The sequence below is a fragment of the Rhinatrema bivittatum genome, chromosome 7 (assembly GCF_901001135.1).
Source record: "Rhinatrema bivittatum chromosome 7, aRhiBiv1.1, whole genome shotgun sequence".
Lineage (NCBI taxonomy): Eukaryota > Metazoa > Chordata > Amphibia > Gymnophiona > Rhinatrematidae > Rhinatrema > Rhinatrema bivittatum.
Window position 1 is genome coordinate 310,357,029 of NC_042621.1, and position 15,641 is coordinate 310,372,669.

The following is a 15,641-nucleotide window of genomic DNA, read 5'->3' on the forward strand; positions in this document are numbered from 1 at the left end:
TCCCTCCCCCCCAGCCAAAATTGATCGTTAAGATGATCGATTACACGATTCACACCTCTAGTGGATATTACCAAGAAACCAATTTACAAATCACATTTCAGGCTGGTTTGAGTTGCAATTTTGGAAGCAACGTCTTCTAGCTGCATGGAGAAAATCACAAGACTAGCGCTGTTAACATGAAAAGATTACAGGACACGATGCTGGCTTAATTATGTCCATATAATTGTAATCCGCATTGAACACGAATTTGCAAATTTAAAAAAAAACACAGAATGTAACATGATTTAAATAAATACAAACAATAAATAGAAATTGTATTTGATGACAACTCTGTTGTTGGTCTATCTATACAGGCATGACCCAGTGACTAATACTGCAAACATGAACTGCACATAGTCTGAATGCTGTGCTTTACACGTGGCTTGTTTGAACAGGATCATACCACAGCTGTATCAATATTCGGAACATGGTAGCTGGTTTTTCTTATAAATCCAGTAAGTGTGGTTTGACATTGTCACAGATAAATGCGTCCACAACTGTAATAACAGGATTTTCAATATGAATTCAGAGACTCGGTATGGGCACACTGTGCACTGCAGGCGTGAAGGGACATTTTACATTTCGGGCAGCAAAAGGGGCTTGGTCAGTTGTGTACCTGCAGGATGTGCAGTCCCAACAGATCCCGCCAGTTGTCGTCGTAGAGTGATGCCAGCCGCGGGGGATCCTCCAGGCTGAGATGCGGAAACCAGGAACTTTCCCTCTCAACAGGAAACCCACACTTCTTGATGGTGGGCTGGACCGTGCCCGGCGTGATAACCAGAAGACGGCAGGATTCACTCTTCAGCAGAGCAGGCCTCCCGCTCTCCCTACAGCATGAAGAGTGCCCCAGTTCCGAGAGCTTCCGACAGAGCACCTGCTCCTCCGCTCCAGCCAGGTCAACGACGTCCACCAACAAGTTCTGCTGGGGGATGCCGAGAAGGAAGCGGGGAGGCATGTAGGTGTGCGAGAAGAGCAGCGTAATGCGCGAGGTGGTGTTCTGCTGGCTCTCGGAGTGCAAGATCTGCTGTAAGTGAGACAGAGCAGGAACTAATCCTCCTTGGTGCAGGACCCCAAAGAAAAGAGCTCCACATACATTAAAACAGAGAATGGCGGATTTCGTTTGCATCGTCTTCCTGCCAGCTGCACTGAACAAGACCAGCGGCAGGATGAGGGGGATTAGGAATCTTGGTTCTTGGTGGCTAAACAGAGAAAGAAGAGCCAAGGGCACAAAATAGAAGAGCAGCAACGCAGAAGGAGGGGGCATCTGCTGGGTACGTTTTACCCAGGCCAACTGATACAGACCGTGCAGGCAGGCCTTCATGGCAGCAGTGACTGCCGACAGGTGAAGAATCCCAAAAAGCAGCATCCCATTGAGCAGAAGATGGCAGAGCCTGGGGTGTGCCCCGTGCTGTGCCAGGTGGCAGGAGTTGAGGTTATAGCGGAGGAAGTTAAGAGGCGTAAATACCGCATTTTGACTGATGCGAGCAGCAAAGCTGAGCCCGCTGACGTTCTGCTGTTGTGCTGGGGCAAAGTACAGAGAGTCTGCCACAATGAACAGCGCAGCGGTGGCAGCGGCACTGGGCAGGAGCCACAGCCACTCTTTCAGCATCGGTAGCACCCCGCAGCGGAAGCCCTGCCCGGCCCAGCAGAGGACTGGGACCAGAGCAAAGGCAGGGAACGTGGGCCTGTTGAAAAAGCCAGCCATCAGCAGGACACCCAGGAGACAGCGCTGCTTTGCTCTGCTACAGACAGGGGTGGCCAGCGAGCCGCCAGGGGCCACAGCGGGAGACACCAGCAGCAACAGCAGGGCAAACAGAACTCCTTCTACCGCATTGCTCCAGGTTCTGGTGTAGAAGACAGCCGTGACGTAGGATCCTGCAAGGAGGGCCAGGGCTGGCCAGCGCTCCGCGCCCCACACTTGGGCCACACGGTACACGCAGAGGTCAAGGAGAAAAGAGGCGAGCGTGACAGAGAGCCGGGGAAGCACCAGGAGGACGTAGCTGCTTGGAGGGTTAGTCAGGATGCCCAACTGCTGCAAGGACTGGATCACCCAGAAGCTAATGCCTGATGTGATGAAGGGGAACACCACTGATCTGCAGGGCGCAGAAGGAAGAAACTCCCAGGGCCGAAAGACCTGCAGGTGCAAAATGTCACCTTTACAAAAAAAGAGAGGAGAGAGAGAGAGAAATCAAGTTCCAGGAAAGCACTGGCAAAGCAGGAGAAGCCGGAGGGATTTTGTACACCGATGCATAGCCCCCTCGTTATTGCTTTACAAACAAGTCTGTACCTTTCTAAAATTTTACATACGATCCATGCAGTCTGCCAGCAAGAAACAATGAGACTGACCACACGCTGATTACAAGAGGGGCTAGAGTGCGACTGGGACCTGAAGCCCTGGCACGACATACACAGGCTGCAGATTTGTGACTGCACGAGACGGGCGGGGGTGAAAGCATCATCTTCCCCTACTCTGCTTCATCACATCCGTTTGGGGTAGGGAGCAAGCACAGTGATATGAACGACGGCACAGATAAGCAATGTTGATGAATGAGATGATGTCAGTGCTCTTGAGCTCCTGGACAGGAATATCATTGGGAAGTTTCCTGCAAACAGCTTGGGATCGGCTGCAGTACCAAGGAGTGATCCCTGTAATGCCAGCCTCAATCTTCTCCTTCAGGGTTGGGATCATGGAGCATTCTAGGAATCTGGCGCAAATGCTGAGATTTTGATTCAGTGTAATAAAAACAGGACAGCAGAGAGTTCATGGGAGAGTAGTGCAGGCTGCCCTGCAAGGGACTCACATTCAAGTTCCACCTCTTAGTGACTATGGCTGGGAGTATCCAGTAGGCAAGGCTGACAAGTCCTTGTGAAGTTACTGAGGAGGAAGGGGAGAAATAATGTGGTACACAGTCCATGGAGAGCAGGCACAAGAGCGATGAGTCTACAATAATGGCCAACAATGTGCTGCAGATGGACTGAATGTGGTGAATACACAGCCAAGCTCACCTGCCATGACCTCCGCAGACTGAAAGAACTCATCGGGATGCAGGAACCCTGTCTGAGGCAGGAGACACCAGAGGAACCTAAGCAGGCTGAGCAGGCTCCACACCACCTTGGGTCCCATCAGAAGCTCACAGCACCTGCAGAGGATGATTTATACAAAGAAAGACGAGCACATGCTCCACCCGTCTGAGCTCTTCTCCCTCCCTTTCCGGTCTGTCCTATGAATGCTTAAAGTCTGCAGCCTGTTCCTCTCAGTGAAAAAGCCTTTCCTGTTCAACCTCACATAAAGGACCCTTTCTATGCAAAATGCTTCTTTGGGTACCACCGGATCGTTCAGGGCTTGTACTATGTCTCGCTGTTCTCTTCCCAAGCTCCTTCTCTCTCTACACGTGGTCTATAGTCCACTCTCCTCACTTCCTGTGGCAGCTCAGGGTCAGCTTTGCAAACATTAAATAATGTAAGCTTGTTCTGAATAATAATGTAGTAGTTTTCCAACCTTGCTTGTGTGTCTATATAATGTGTGTTTTGTTCTTTTTATGCATGAGGAATATAAGGAGCATAAGAAGTGTCTTGCTGGGTCAGAGCAAGGTCCATGGAGCCCAGCATCCTGCCTCCGACAGTGCAGGTCACAAGTACCCGTCAGATCCCCAATAAATGATCTGTTTCCTGTATCTCACTCCCAGGGATAAGCGCGGGCTTTCCCATGTCTGCGTAGCTAATAACTGTTTATGTGTTTTTCTTTCAGGGATTTGTCTGATCCAATTCTGAACCCTGCTGTGTTACTCGCCTCGGCCCCGTCCTCTGGCAGCAGATTCCAGCGCCTGATTGTCCGCTGAGTGAAAAAATCCTTCTCACGATTTGTTTTAAATCTGCTGATTGCTGGTTTCATGGAGCGTCCCCTAGTCCTAGTGTTGTGTTAATAACCGTTCCCTATTCACCCGTTCCTCCCCACTCATGATTTTATAAATCTGAGTCAGATCCCCTCTCAGTCCTCCCTTCTCCAAGCTCAGGAGCCCTGACCTGTTTAACCTTCCTCCATCCCCTGGATCCTTTTGGTTGCCCTTCTCTGCACCTTTTCTATGTCCGCGCTGTCTCCTTTGAGATTTGGTGACCAGAACTGCACCCAGTGCTCATTAATCTATCCAGAGGCTTTATTTATGATATTCTCAGCTTTGTTCTCTCTTCCTTTCCCAATACTTCCTAACTTTCTATTTGCCTTTTTGACCACCACCACCACACGCTGAGCTGAGGATTTCAAAGCATGGGGCACAAGGATCCCGAGCTCCTTTTCCTGGGTGGTGACTCCTAACACAGACCCCAGCCTCGTGCACCTGCAGGTGGGATGATATTCCCTACATACGTCACTCTGCACTTCTCCACATTAAATTGCATCTGTCCAGTCTCACAACCCGCTGGCGTTTTAAACAATTCTGTGTCATCTGCAGAGATGACCACCTCACTCACTGTTGCTAAATAGCACAAGTCCCAATCCAGACTCCTGGGGCGCTCCACTAACGACCTGTCTTCATTCAGAAAAGTGACATTTAGTCTTACCCCGATCCTGTCTCTTATCCAGTTACCCATAGGACATGGCCTCTGACCCCATGACCTCCCAATGTCCTAAAGAGTCTCTCTCATGTGAGATTTTGTTAAACGCCTTAAATACAGTCCATCAACCTGCTCACTTTTATCTGCAAGCTTATTTACACATTTTAAAAAAATCTAGTTAATAGGTAAGTAAGATGTCCCTACAGAAAACCACACTGACTCTCTCCCCTTTAAACCACGTCTGTGTATTTGGCCAGAAATTTTGCTTTTAAGGACAACTTCTACCATTTTTCCCACCACAGACATCAGGGAGGTTCAAGGAGTTGGAGACTGGAAGATGCGGCAAAGGAAATGAGGATCTGGAGGGGTAAGAAGGGCCCTTCACCGGTTTAGGCTGTGCAAGGTCTCATCTCTCCTCCTCTCTGCTCCACTCACCGCCCTCTCTCTCTCTCTCTCTGACCCGAGTCCTCTCTCATCACCTCCCTCACCCCTGCAATCCTCTCATTCCCTCTCTCTTCCTCACTCTTCCCCCAATCCTCTCATGCTTTCTCTCCCTTGGTGAATAAACATGTGGATAAAGATGTAGAACACTTGGATTTTCAGAAGATGTTTGACAAAGTTCCTCATGAAAGGCTTCTAGGAAAACTAAAAAGTCATGGGATAGGCAGCAATGGACTTTTGCTTACAGACAGGAGCACCTGGTGAGCTCTGATATTCTCTCTCTGAATTCTCACTGCTAGCCCCGACGTCATCGGGAGGGGCTGAGGAGACGCCATAAGACCGGCATCTCTTCGGCACGCCACCGCCGCGCCGCCAAAGTGGCGCGCGGCTTTGCTCGGCTTAGAGAGGTTAGAAGTGGAACTCTGTTGGAAACGCTGCTGCCACAGAGGCGTATAAAATAGCACTGTCTGTGGGAAACGAACTGACTGTTGAATTAGATATTAAGTGACTGAGATGCCGCCAAACCGGAAGGGGAAAATAAGGATGTTTCCTTCAATGCCCCTTCCTTTAAAGCAGGTGTGGTTTTATGACCACACCTGCTTTAAAGCCAGCATCCAAGGATTCTGCTGACTCAGACCATTTGGGAGGACGGTCAGAGTCTATAGAGGAGGCATCGTTGAGTCTCAACCTAGGATTACCACCATTGCAGAGGGCGGCAGAGGGTTTCTTGGGAGCTACACCAGAGGAGCTCAACAATTTTGAGTCGAGATCTCCGCTTAGAGAAACCGGAGGAGGAGACTCAAATGAAGTAAAAGCTGATGTGAGCCTTGTGGAAGTGCTAAGGAGGCAGACTGCACAGGGAAGATCGATTGAGGATGAAGAACAAGCCTCAGGTGGTGAGCACAAGGAAACCTTAAAGCGCCCCACAGTGGTAACACTGGAACTGTTGTGGGATATGATGGCAACAATGTCTACAAATATAAAAGGGATAGAGAGAAAAATGGATACAATAGCGGGCAAAAGTCAGCAGGATCTAGCGGAAATCCAAGATTCAGTTAAAAAATCTGAGGAAAGAATGAAAACTTTAGAAGATTTGGGAAAAAAGAATTTAGAATTTCAAGCAGTAGTTGTAAGAGATAGGGACACGTTATCCAGGTGAATTGAAATATTCGAGAATAATAGTAAACGTTTAAATCTTCGCCTACTCAACTTCCCTAGGGTAGTTGGGGAGGTACCGATAGAAACGTTACAGACATTTCTGAAGGAAGTACTGAGTTTTCCTGAAAATGATTTACCTGCAATTAGTTACTGCTATTTTCTTCCAAAGAAAAATTCAAACCTGAATACAGAGGAGATGCCTTTTCAAGGTAATCTCACAAATTTCCTGGAAAGTACTAATAACCAAATAATAGATAGGGGTATACTAGTAGTTTCTTTTTAATTTGCTTGATCTCGATAAACTAATGAAGCAGTATTTTAGTAAATACCCTCTCTCTTTTCATGAAAGTTTAGTAAAAATTTTCCCAGATCTATCAATTACTACAAGGTTAAGGAGAAAAGAGTTCCTGGTTTATCGGCAGGAAGTGGTTACAATGGGATTTACGTTTACCCTGCGATATCCCTGCAAATGTGTTATAAAGAAACAGCAAGAGATATATATTCTTTGTCCCTGATCATTTAAAAATGTTTGTTGAACAGAGGAGAATAGCTGTAATACCCCCACAGTCTAGTGAAGGATAGAATTATTGTAAGCAGGATATGCACAATGCTTAATTTCTTAATAACTCCTTTTCTCTTATTTTCTCCCTTATTTTGCCAGGCCTCTGTTAATTTAGATGTTGAGTAGAATTGATTTCTTTTGATTATATCATAATTAGACTTAAAACAGATATTGAAGAAGTAATTTCTAAGTTTGATATGTTAAATAATTATGGTGTAATATTGTATTTATCTGTCTAATTTGAAAAATCAATATTTTTATTTATTTATTTTACATCTTTTCTGTACCGTCGTTTGGAGGAGACCGCCACAACGGTTTACATCAAGGCACATAAAATTAATGATACTGTAATTTGCACATTTACAAGAGTACCATAAGGTTCGGTAACATAGTTAGTGATCAATAATGTTAAATGTAATTAATCATGTCCATGTCTCTATCTCGGTTTATATTACAGAATTAACTTTAAAATTGTGACTTGTCCTTTAAAGACTACACACCTAGTGAATACAGCAGTGTGTGTGGATGTTATATTGATTGTTCTTTGCCTGTCCCTGGTTTCTATTCTCCCTTCTCTTCCGGAAAAGCTTGTTTAAAGAGCCAGGTTTTTTAAACCTTTTCTAAAGGTTTTGCTGTCTTTGTAGTCTTAAATCTAGGGGCATGGAGTTCCATAGTAAGGGTCCTGTCAGTGATAGTGCTCTCTCTCGTACCTGTGTTAGTCTTGCAGTTTTGACTGATGGAATGGTTAGGAGTGCTTTGTTTGCTGACCTTAGGTTTCTGTTAGGGACGTGTACACGGAGGGCTGTATTTAACCAGTCTGCATGTTAGTTATGTATTAACTTATGTATGGTGCACAGTGCTTTGTATTGTATTCTTTGTTCAATGGGAAGCCAGTGTAGTTAAGCCAGTGTTTCGGTGATGTGATCTCTTTTACTTTTGCCAGTTAAAATTCTTGCAGCTGAGTTTTGCAGAACCTGCAATGGTCTTAGTGAGGTGTATGGAAGACCTAGTAGAAGTGCATTACAATAATCAGTGCTTGCAAATATTAATGCTTGTAGTACCGATCGGAAGTGGTTTAAGTCTCCTGAGGACCATGAGTTTAGCGTATCCTTCTCTTACTTTTACAGATGTGTTGTTTTAAGCTTAGTTCGGGGTCAATTATTACTCCTAGATTCCGTACTTTTCTTGCAAGTATTATTTGTTGATTGTTTTTTAGTGTGATTGGACTATGTTTGATTTCCGTATTTTTTCTCTCTAAATGTAAGAATTCTGTCTTGTCTATATTAATTACTAATTTCATTTGGTTTAGTAGCAATAAATATATAAAAAGTCATAGGATAGGTGATGATGTCCTTTCGTGGATTGCAAACTGGCTAAAAGACAGGAAACAAAGTAGGATTAAATGGTCAATTTTCTCAGTGGAAGGGAGTGGACAGTGGAGTGCCTCAGGGATCTGTACTGGGACCCTTACTTTTCAATATATTTATAAATGATCTGGAAAGAAATACGGCGAGTGAGATAATCAAATTTGCAGATGATACAAAATTATTCAGAGTAGTTAAATCACAAGCAGATTGTGATAAATTGCAGGAAGACCTTGTGAGACTGGAAAATTGGCATCCAAATGGCAGATGAAATTTAATGTGGCAAGTGCAAGGTGTTGCATTTAGGGAAAAATAACCCTTGCTATAGTTACACAATGTTGGGTTCCATATTAGGTGCTACAACCCAAGAAAGAGATCTAGGTGTCATAGTGGATAACACATTGAAATCGTCGGCTCAGTGTGCTGCGGCAGTCAAAAAAGCAAACAGAATGTTGGGAATTATTAGAAAGGGAATGGTGAATAAAACGGAAAATGTCATAATGCCTCTGTATCGCTCCATGGTGAGACTGCACCTTGAATACTGTGTACAATTCTGGTCGCCGCATCTCAAAAAAGATATAGTTGCGATGGAGAAGGTACAGAGAAGGGCAACCAAAATGATAAAGGGGATGGAACAGCTCCCCTATGAGGAAAGACTAAAGAGGTTAGGACTTTTCAGCTTGGAGAAGAGATGGCTGGCGGGGGGGGGGGGGGGGGGGAGATATGATAGAAGTCTACAAAATCAAGAAAGGACTTCAACAAGTTAATATAAAATGATTATTTACTCTCTCAGATAATAGAAGGACCAGGGGGCACTCCATGAAGATAGCATGTGGCACATTTAAAACAAATCAAAGAAAATTCTTTTTCACTCAATGCACAACTAAGCTCTGGAATTCATTGCCAGAGGATGTGGTTACTGCAGTTAGTATAACTGGGTTTAAAAAAGGTTTGGATAAGTTCCTAGAGGAAAAATCCATAAACTACTATTAATCAATAAGAAATAGTAGCTTGAGATACTACTACTTAACATTTCTATAGCACTACATGACACCACCACACCCTGCACCCCCAATTCTGTAACCACATCCACAGAAACTCCCCTAAATAATGGGTGCAGACCAGAATTAGGAGCTTCCCTTACTACTCACTATACAAAAAAGAATATTCAAATTCTGGTGTCATCTCAATAACAGCCACACAAACTCTCTCCCAGTGCCAGCCCTCTGTGACACATCACCACACCCTCACCCCCAGCTCTGTAACACGCCACACTCCCCTAATAATGGATGCAGGCCAGAATTAGGAGCGTCCCCTTACTACTCCCCATGCAAAAAGAATATTCAAATTCTGGTGTCATCTCAGTAACAGCCACACAAACTCCCTCCACCATTAGCCTCTTTATGAAACATAAAACCCTGGAAAAACCAAACAGTGTATATGTAGCAAATCTGACTCCAGGACATATATAGCAAATGTCCTGCCTGTGAAAAAGGGCAGCAGTGCAAATACTGTGCTGTGTCCTAGAACATGGCAGGTGCAGATTTGAAGAGAACAAGCTGGCTGACCTGCAGGGTCTACCTTCCACCCTCTGATCTCCAGGGTCTCACTCCCTCCCTTCCAATCTCCAGGGTCTCCACCACTCTGATGTGCAGGGTCATCTCCCCTCCTCGCCCTCCGATCTGCAGGGTAGAAGCTAGTGAATCTAAAAACATGCACAATTGAACTAGGACCTGTAGTTGTGCACACAGACAGTACAAAGTGCGGGCCTGAAGCAGCACAAAGATGGTATCTTCAGCCATGGAATGATCTTGGCAGTGAATCAATCATACAGAAAGAAGAAACAATTGCAGTTTCTTCTCTGTCAGATGTCTGTCTACATCTCACAGTTTGCATGAAGGACATGTTTAGAAGTGCTAAGGAAGCTGGAAGAGTGGTCGAAGATATGGCAGCTGAAATTCAATGCCAAGAAGTGCAAAGTCATGCATTTGGGGAGTGGAAATCCGAATGAACTGTATTCGATGGGGGGGGAAAGGCTGATGTGCACGGAGCAGGAGAGAGACCTTGGGGTGATAGTGTCTAATGATATGAAGTCGGCGAAACAATGCGACAAGGCGATTGCAAAAGCCAGAAGAATGCTGGGATGCATAGAGAGAGGAATATCGAGTAAGAAAAGGGAAGTGATAATCCCCTTGTACAGGTCCTTGGTGAGGCCTCACCTGGAGTACTGTGTTCAGTTCTGGAGACCGTATCTACAAAGAGACAAGGACAAGTTGGAGGCGGTACAGAGAAGGGCGACCAGGAAGGTGGAGGGTCTTCATCGGTTGACATACGAGGAGAGATTGAAGAATCTAAATATGTACACCCTGGAGGAAAGGAGGAGCAGGGGTGATATGATTCAAACTTTCAGATACTTGAAAAACTTTAACGATCCAAAGACAATGACAAACCTTTTCCAACAGAAAAAAATCAGCAGAACCAGAGGTCACGAGCTGAGGCTCCAAGGAGGAAGACTAAGAACCAATGTCAGGAAGAATTTCTTCACGGAGAGAGTGGTGGATGCCTGGAATGCCCTTCCGGAGGAAGTGGTGAAGTCCAAAACTGTGAAGCACTTCAAAGGGGCATGGGATAAATATTGTGGATCCATCAGGTCCAGAGGACGCATATAAAGAGCAGATAGTAAAATACTGCACGGAGCGGCAGTAGCCACAGAGGCATTCACGGAGCGGGATGCCAGTGGCCAGTGGTAGGTGTCCACCTTCATGGAGCGGAAGGATGTAGGGCTGTCATCTCCCAATTAAATAAAAAACAAAAACAAAAAACAAAACAGGGATGGGATCCATCAGGTCTAGAGGACACATATAAAGAGCAGGTAGTAAAATACTGCACGGAGCGGCAGTAGCCACAGAGGCATTCACGGAGCGGGATGCCAGTGGCCAGTGGTAGGTGTCCATATAAAGAGCAGGTAGTAAAATACTGCACAGAGCGGCAGTAGCCACAGAGGCATTCACGGAGCGGGATGCCAGTGGCCAGTGGTAGGTGTCCACCTTCACGGAGCGGAAGGATGGAGGGCTGTCATCTCCCAATTAAATAAATAATAAAAAAACCCAGGGATGGGATCCATCAGTTCTAGAGGACGCATATAAAGAGCAGGTAGTAAAACACTGCATGGAGCGGCAGTAGCCACAGAGTCATTAACGGAGCGGGATGCCAGTGGCCGGTGGTAGGTGTCCACCTTCACAGAGTAGAAGGATGAAGGGCATCCATCTCCCAATTAAAAAAAGAAAAGAAAAAAAAGAAAAAAAAAACAGGGATGGGTTCATGGGCTTATAGGTATTACCAATTATTAGGCTTTTCAATATTTGATGATAGTTAATGTGACTTTCAAGGCATTCTTCACTTTCGGTGCATGTCCGGCATGACTCCTTGCTTCAATGACAGGGGAAAAGAAAAACTGATACTTCACACATTTCCAGCATTGCCCTCTGCTTCATGGCAGAGAGCTATGCTGCCGCTTACCCAACTAATCAAACTTAATATTTCACTTGGAAGCAGCTCCAGCACTGCTCTCTACATTAATGGTGGGGGTGAAAAGGGAATTAGAACATAAGGTTACTAAGAGCCAAGAGAAACAGTTAAGTATGAGAACAAATGTGTGAAGCTTGCTGGGCAGACTGGATGGACCGGTTGGTCTTCTTCTGCCGTCATTTCTATGTTTCTATGTTTCTATGTTTCTATATCCTTCATGCAAACTTTCTATCTAGCCATGAAACAGCTATGACACGGGTTTTGTTCATGAATGTCTGCTGAGGAACCTCAACACCAATAGTGAGAATATGCATTTACATCTGGACTCAGCAGATGTCATCTGTATTCTACCAACCCTGTATCTATAGATGCTGGTGACATCCACTCAAAGATAAACGTTGGATGCTACAGATCTGAATGTGCATCGAGCCCCGAGCATAGAAAAGACTCGGGACTACACAGACTGCACAGCTTTTCCACAAATGTCTTCCCCAGAACTTTACAGATGTGCAGCTGCCCTGCTAACATTACTGCTGCCTCTGCAGAAACGCATCCATTGTTATAGTTAACTACACTACCAATCTGCACTGAATTTAAGGCCGCGTTCCTTGCTCAGTATAGCCTACTCTTAACCTTGGTGTGGCTGCTTTGTCATACTGGTTAACGTTATCCCTACTGGAACCCTAGCAAGCCAAGTATTTCTTTTCCCTGTTCCTGCTGATGTACCTTGGAGAGACATCTGTGAGACCTGTGGGATTGTTTCCTTGAGACTGTGCTTTAACCTGTCATTTGCCTGCTAAAAGGAGTTACTGCATTCCCCCTATACTATGAGACAGGGTCCTGAACTCTGCAGGATTACAACCCACATAAGGCTAAGGGTGAAATAACTGGTTTAATTAATCTTTTAGCTGAATTAGTCTGGTATTGTATGTGTCAAATGCAAATTAGTTTTGGATTAACACATTAATTTATGCTTGATCTTATAACAGGGCCGTACTCTGTAAAAAAAGTAAAACATATCTACCATATTAAATTTTGCTTATTATGCTGCTAAAATAAACCTCATCTTCCTCTCAAAAGTTAAGTTTTTGCTCCTTTAAATAACTGAATTTGTAACACAATTTATCTGTTAATTCATAATCATCTGTAGTCGTAGATTGCTCTACAAGTCTCCCCCCCATCTGTCCTCCGATCTCCAGTTTTCCCCTGCCTGCCACCCTCCAGGGTCTCCACACCCTGCCCTCTGCTCTCCACAGTTGTCTCCCCCAATCCCCCACCCTCCAATCTCCTCTGTCTTCTGACTTTCAGGGTCTCTTCTCCCAACTATCTGATTTCCAGTCTTCTGCCCTCAAGGATCTCCCCCCACCACCCCATAAGGATGCTTTGAAGTAATTACTGCACTGTTCAAGGTTGCCGACATGCCAGAATATGCTGAAATGCTAGAATGTATGCCAAAAGACAAAAAAAGTATGTTAAAGTTCAATATGAAGTATTGTTTTCACTGTCAGGGCTCAATTTACAAGAAATCACATAATTTACAAGAATCCCAGTCCTATCGACACAGGAGATAAAATTATGATGAAATATTACACTAGGAAAATGTTATGGAAAATGCAAACTAGTTCATTTGTGTATATAAACTGGAGGTTTAACTTCTTTAATCTATTGTCAATGTTCTCCAAGACTTTATCAGGCAGATACAGAAAAACTTGCGAGAGAGCCGCGAGCGCCCGCTCTCCCGCCACGCGCCCAGGCCCTTCTCCTGGGTGTGCGATTCAGGAAGAGAAAATATTCAAATGAGGGCCCGCAGTAAAAGGAGGCGCTAGGGCCACTAGCGCGTCCCTAGTGCCTCCTTTTTGACAGAAGCGGCGGCTGTCAGCGGGTTTGACAGCCGACGCTCAATTTTACCAGCGTCTGTTCGGAAAACGGATGCCAGCAAAATAAGAGCGTCCGTCTTCCAACCCGCGGGCAGATTTTACATTTTTTTATTTTTATTTTTTTTTACTTTTGGGGCCTCCGACTTAATATCGCCATGATATTAAGTCGGAGGGTGCACAGAAAAGCAGTTTTTACTGCTTTTCTGTAAACTTTCCTGGTGCCAGACGAAATTAACTCCTGCCTTTGTATCGCGCCAGAATAACTAACAGGGCCATCAACATGCATTTGCATGTTGCGGGCGCTATTAGTTTCGGGGGGGGGGGGAGGGGGGCTGGCCACGTGTTTGATGAGCTATTACTGTTTAAGGGGTAAAAATAGCCTATCGAAAACGCACGTCCAAACGCGGGCTAACAGTGCGCTCTGCCGGAGCACATTTTACTGTATCGGCCCGTATGTAAATAAAGCATTTTTTTTTAGATTATGGCATTTGTTATTGCTAGTTCCTAATACCCCTCCCTCCAATCTCCAGGGTTTTTCCATCCCAGCCATCCTCCAGGTTCTCCAACCCTCTCCCATTGCCACGGTCTCTCTACCTGCCCTCCGATTGCCAGGCTCTCCCTGCACCTTGCCCTTCAATTGCCTACCTGCCTTCTAACCACCAGGGTCTTGCCCAGTGATTGCCAGTTACACTCTGACCCCTCCTTCTGCATGTTGAACTCGAAATTGCAATGTCTGTCCCTAGCTGTATGCGGGCTGCTATATACTGGAGTAGAGGGTGTCTTGCGGGAGGCAGTATCCTGGAGAGGTAGGTCTTTCTTTTTGGGATGCAGTCTCTCAGAGGGATAGGGGTCCCTTTGCGGGATGCACGATCCCGGAGGGGATAGGGGTCTCTGCGGGATACATTTGCTCTTCTCTTGCTCTTACCCGCGCTGGTGATTATTATTCCCTGTACATACCCGGATCAGTCCAGACAGTGGGTTATGTCCCCCTTCCAGCAGGTGGAGTCAGAGCAAAACTCGAAGGCTGGCCTCTTATAAGCTGGAGCGCCCTCTCTGTCCCTTCCGTATTTCTCTGACTCCAGCAGGTGAAAGGAGCAGTCCCTTCGGTCCTCCATCTAGCTTTCCAAAGGAGAACTTTTCTTCTTATTTCTCTTGAAGGTTTCTTCTCTTGGATGGATCTCTTTAATTTCAAAAAAAAAAAAAAAAAAGAAGGAGAAAAAAGAATTTTATCATAATTTTTACTCAGTAAATTTCAGGGATTCACTCCCTCAGCTCTAGGCTCCAACTTGCAAGTGGAGCCAGTGGTTCTTTTCTTTTCTTTCTGGGGGTAAGTGCTGTTCCATTTTATTACTTTCAGGTCCTGTCGTCGGCTGAAGAAGCATGGAGCCTTTGCAATCCGGAGGGTCGCCATCAAGTCCAGGTGTGGGGTTCCCCATCTGTCGAAGATGAGCAACACCGCTTCCTTGGAGAGCTCCCACTCCCCTGGATCTATGCATTGTCAGCTTAGGAAGTCTGCACATCCAGCACCGCAGGCGGTACAGCAATCCGAGGAATCTTTGGAGGAGGGGGACCGGGGGGGGGAAATCAGACTCCTCCTGTAAACTGGCTAGATAGGATTTGTGCATTAAAAAGCAAAAACTGAAGAAAAACTAGGCCTAGAACCTCCCGGGGGGGTCAGGACCTGCATCCGGAGACTGCACGGGGCTTAAATCGGGGGGAGATTCCAAAAAATCTGGGTCCTGTGTGTCCTGCTGCCCCATAGTAGAAGCAGCAGAAAAACCCAAAATGTCCGCCGTTCCGCAGTTTGAAGACCCGGGAACGGCGCATCCACGTGCTTGCCATGCTTTGTCCGGGGTCTTGAGATGATTGCAACCGCGGAGGGACCCTTTCCCCCCCAAAAAACATTTGGAGCACAGCCCCTCGCGGAAGAGTCGGAGCGAAGACTCCCCGCAGGCAAGACACAGAGGGGATCACGGCATGGCCCGGATACAGGGGAGGAGCAACAATAAAAATCAGCTGGGCTGCCAGACTGAGGGAGCGGAGGCAGGAGAATGAACTCTGCATGCTCCTGTCTCCCAATAAAAGGCTGCCAAGTCCTTATCTAACTGTTTGTTTTGTCTT

The 15,641-nt window shown here is 45.8% G+C and overlaps 1 protein-coding gene across 1 annotated transcript in view; it reads right to left on the minus strand.

Annotated features, from left to right (window-relative positions):
- Window positions 1-200: 200 nt before the first annotated feature.
- PIGZ (phosphatidylinositol glycan anchor biosynthesis class Z) overlaps window positions 201-15,641 on the minus strand; it is a 54,983-nt gene continuing 39,542 nt past the window's right edge. Inside the window, exons 6-7 of the mRNA XM_029610575.1 lie at window positions 3,046-3,179; window positions 201-2,193 (exon numbers count right to left, since the gene is read on the minus strand). Of these exons, the coding sequence (XP_029466435.1) occupies window positions 644-2,193; window positions 3,046-3,179 (1,684 nt within the window). The 3' untranslated portion in view covers window positions 201-643. The remainder of the gene's footprint in view (window positions 2,194-3,045; window positions 3,180-15,641) is intronic.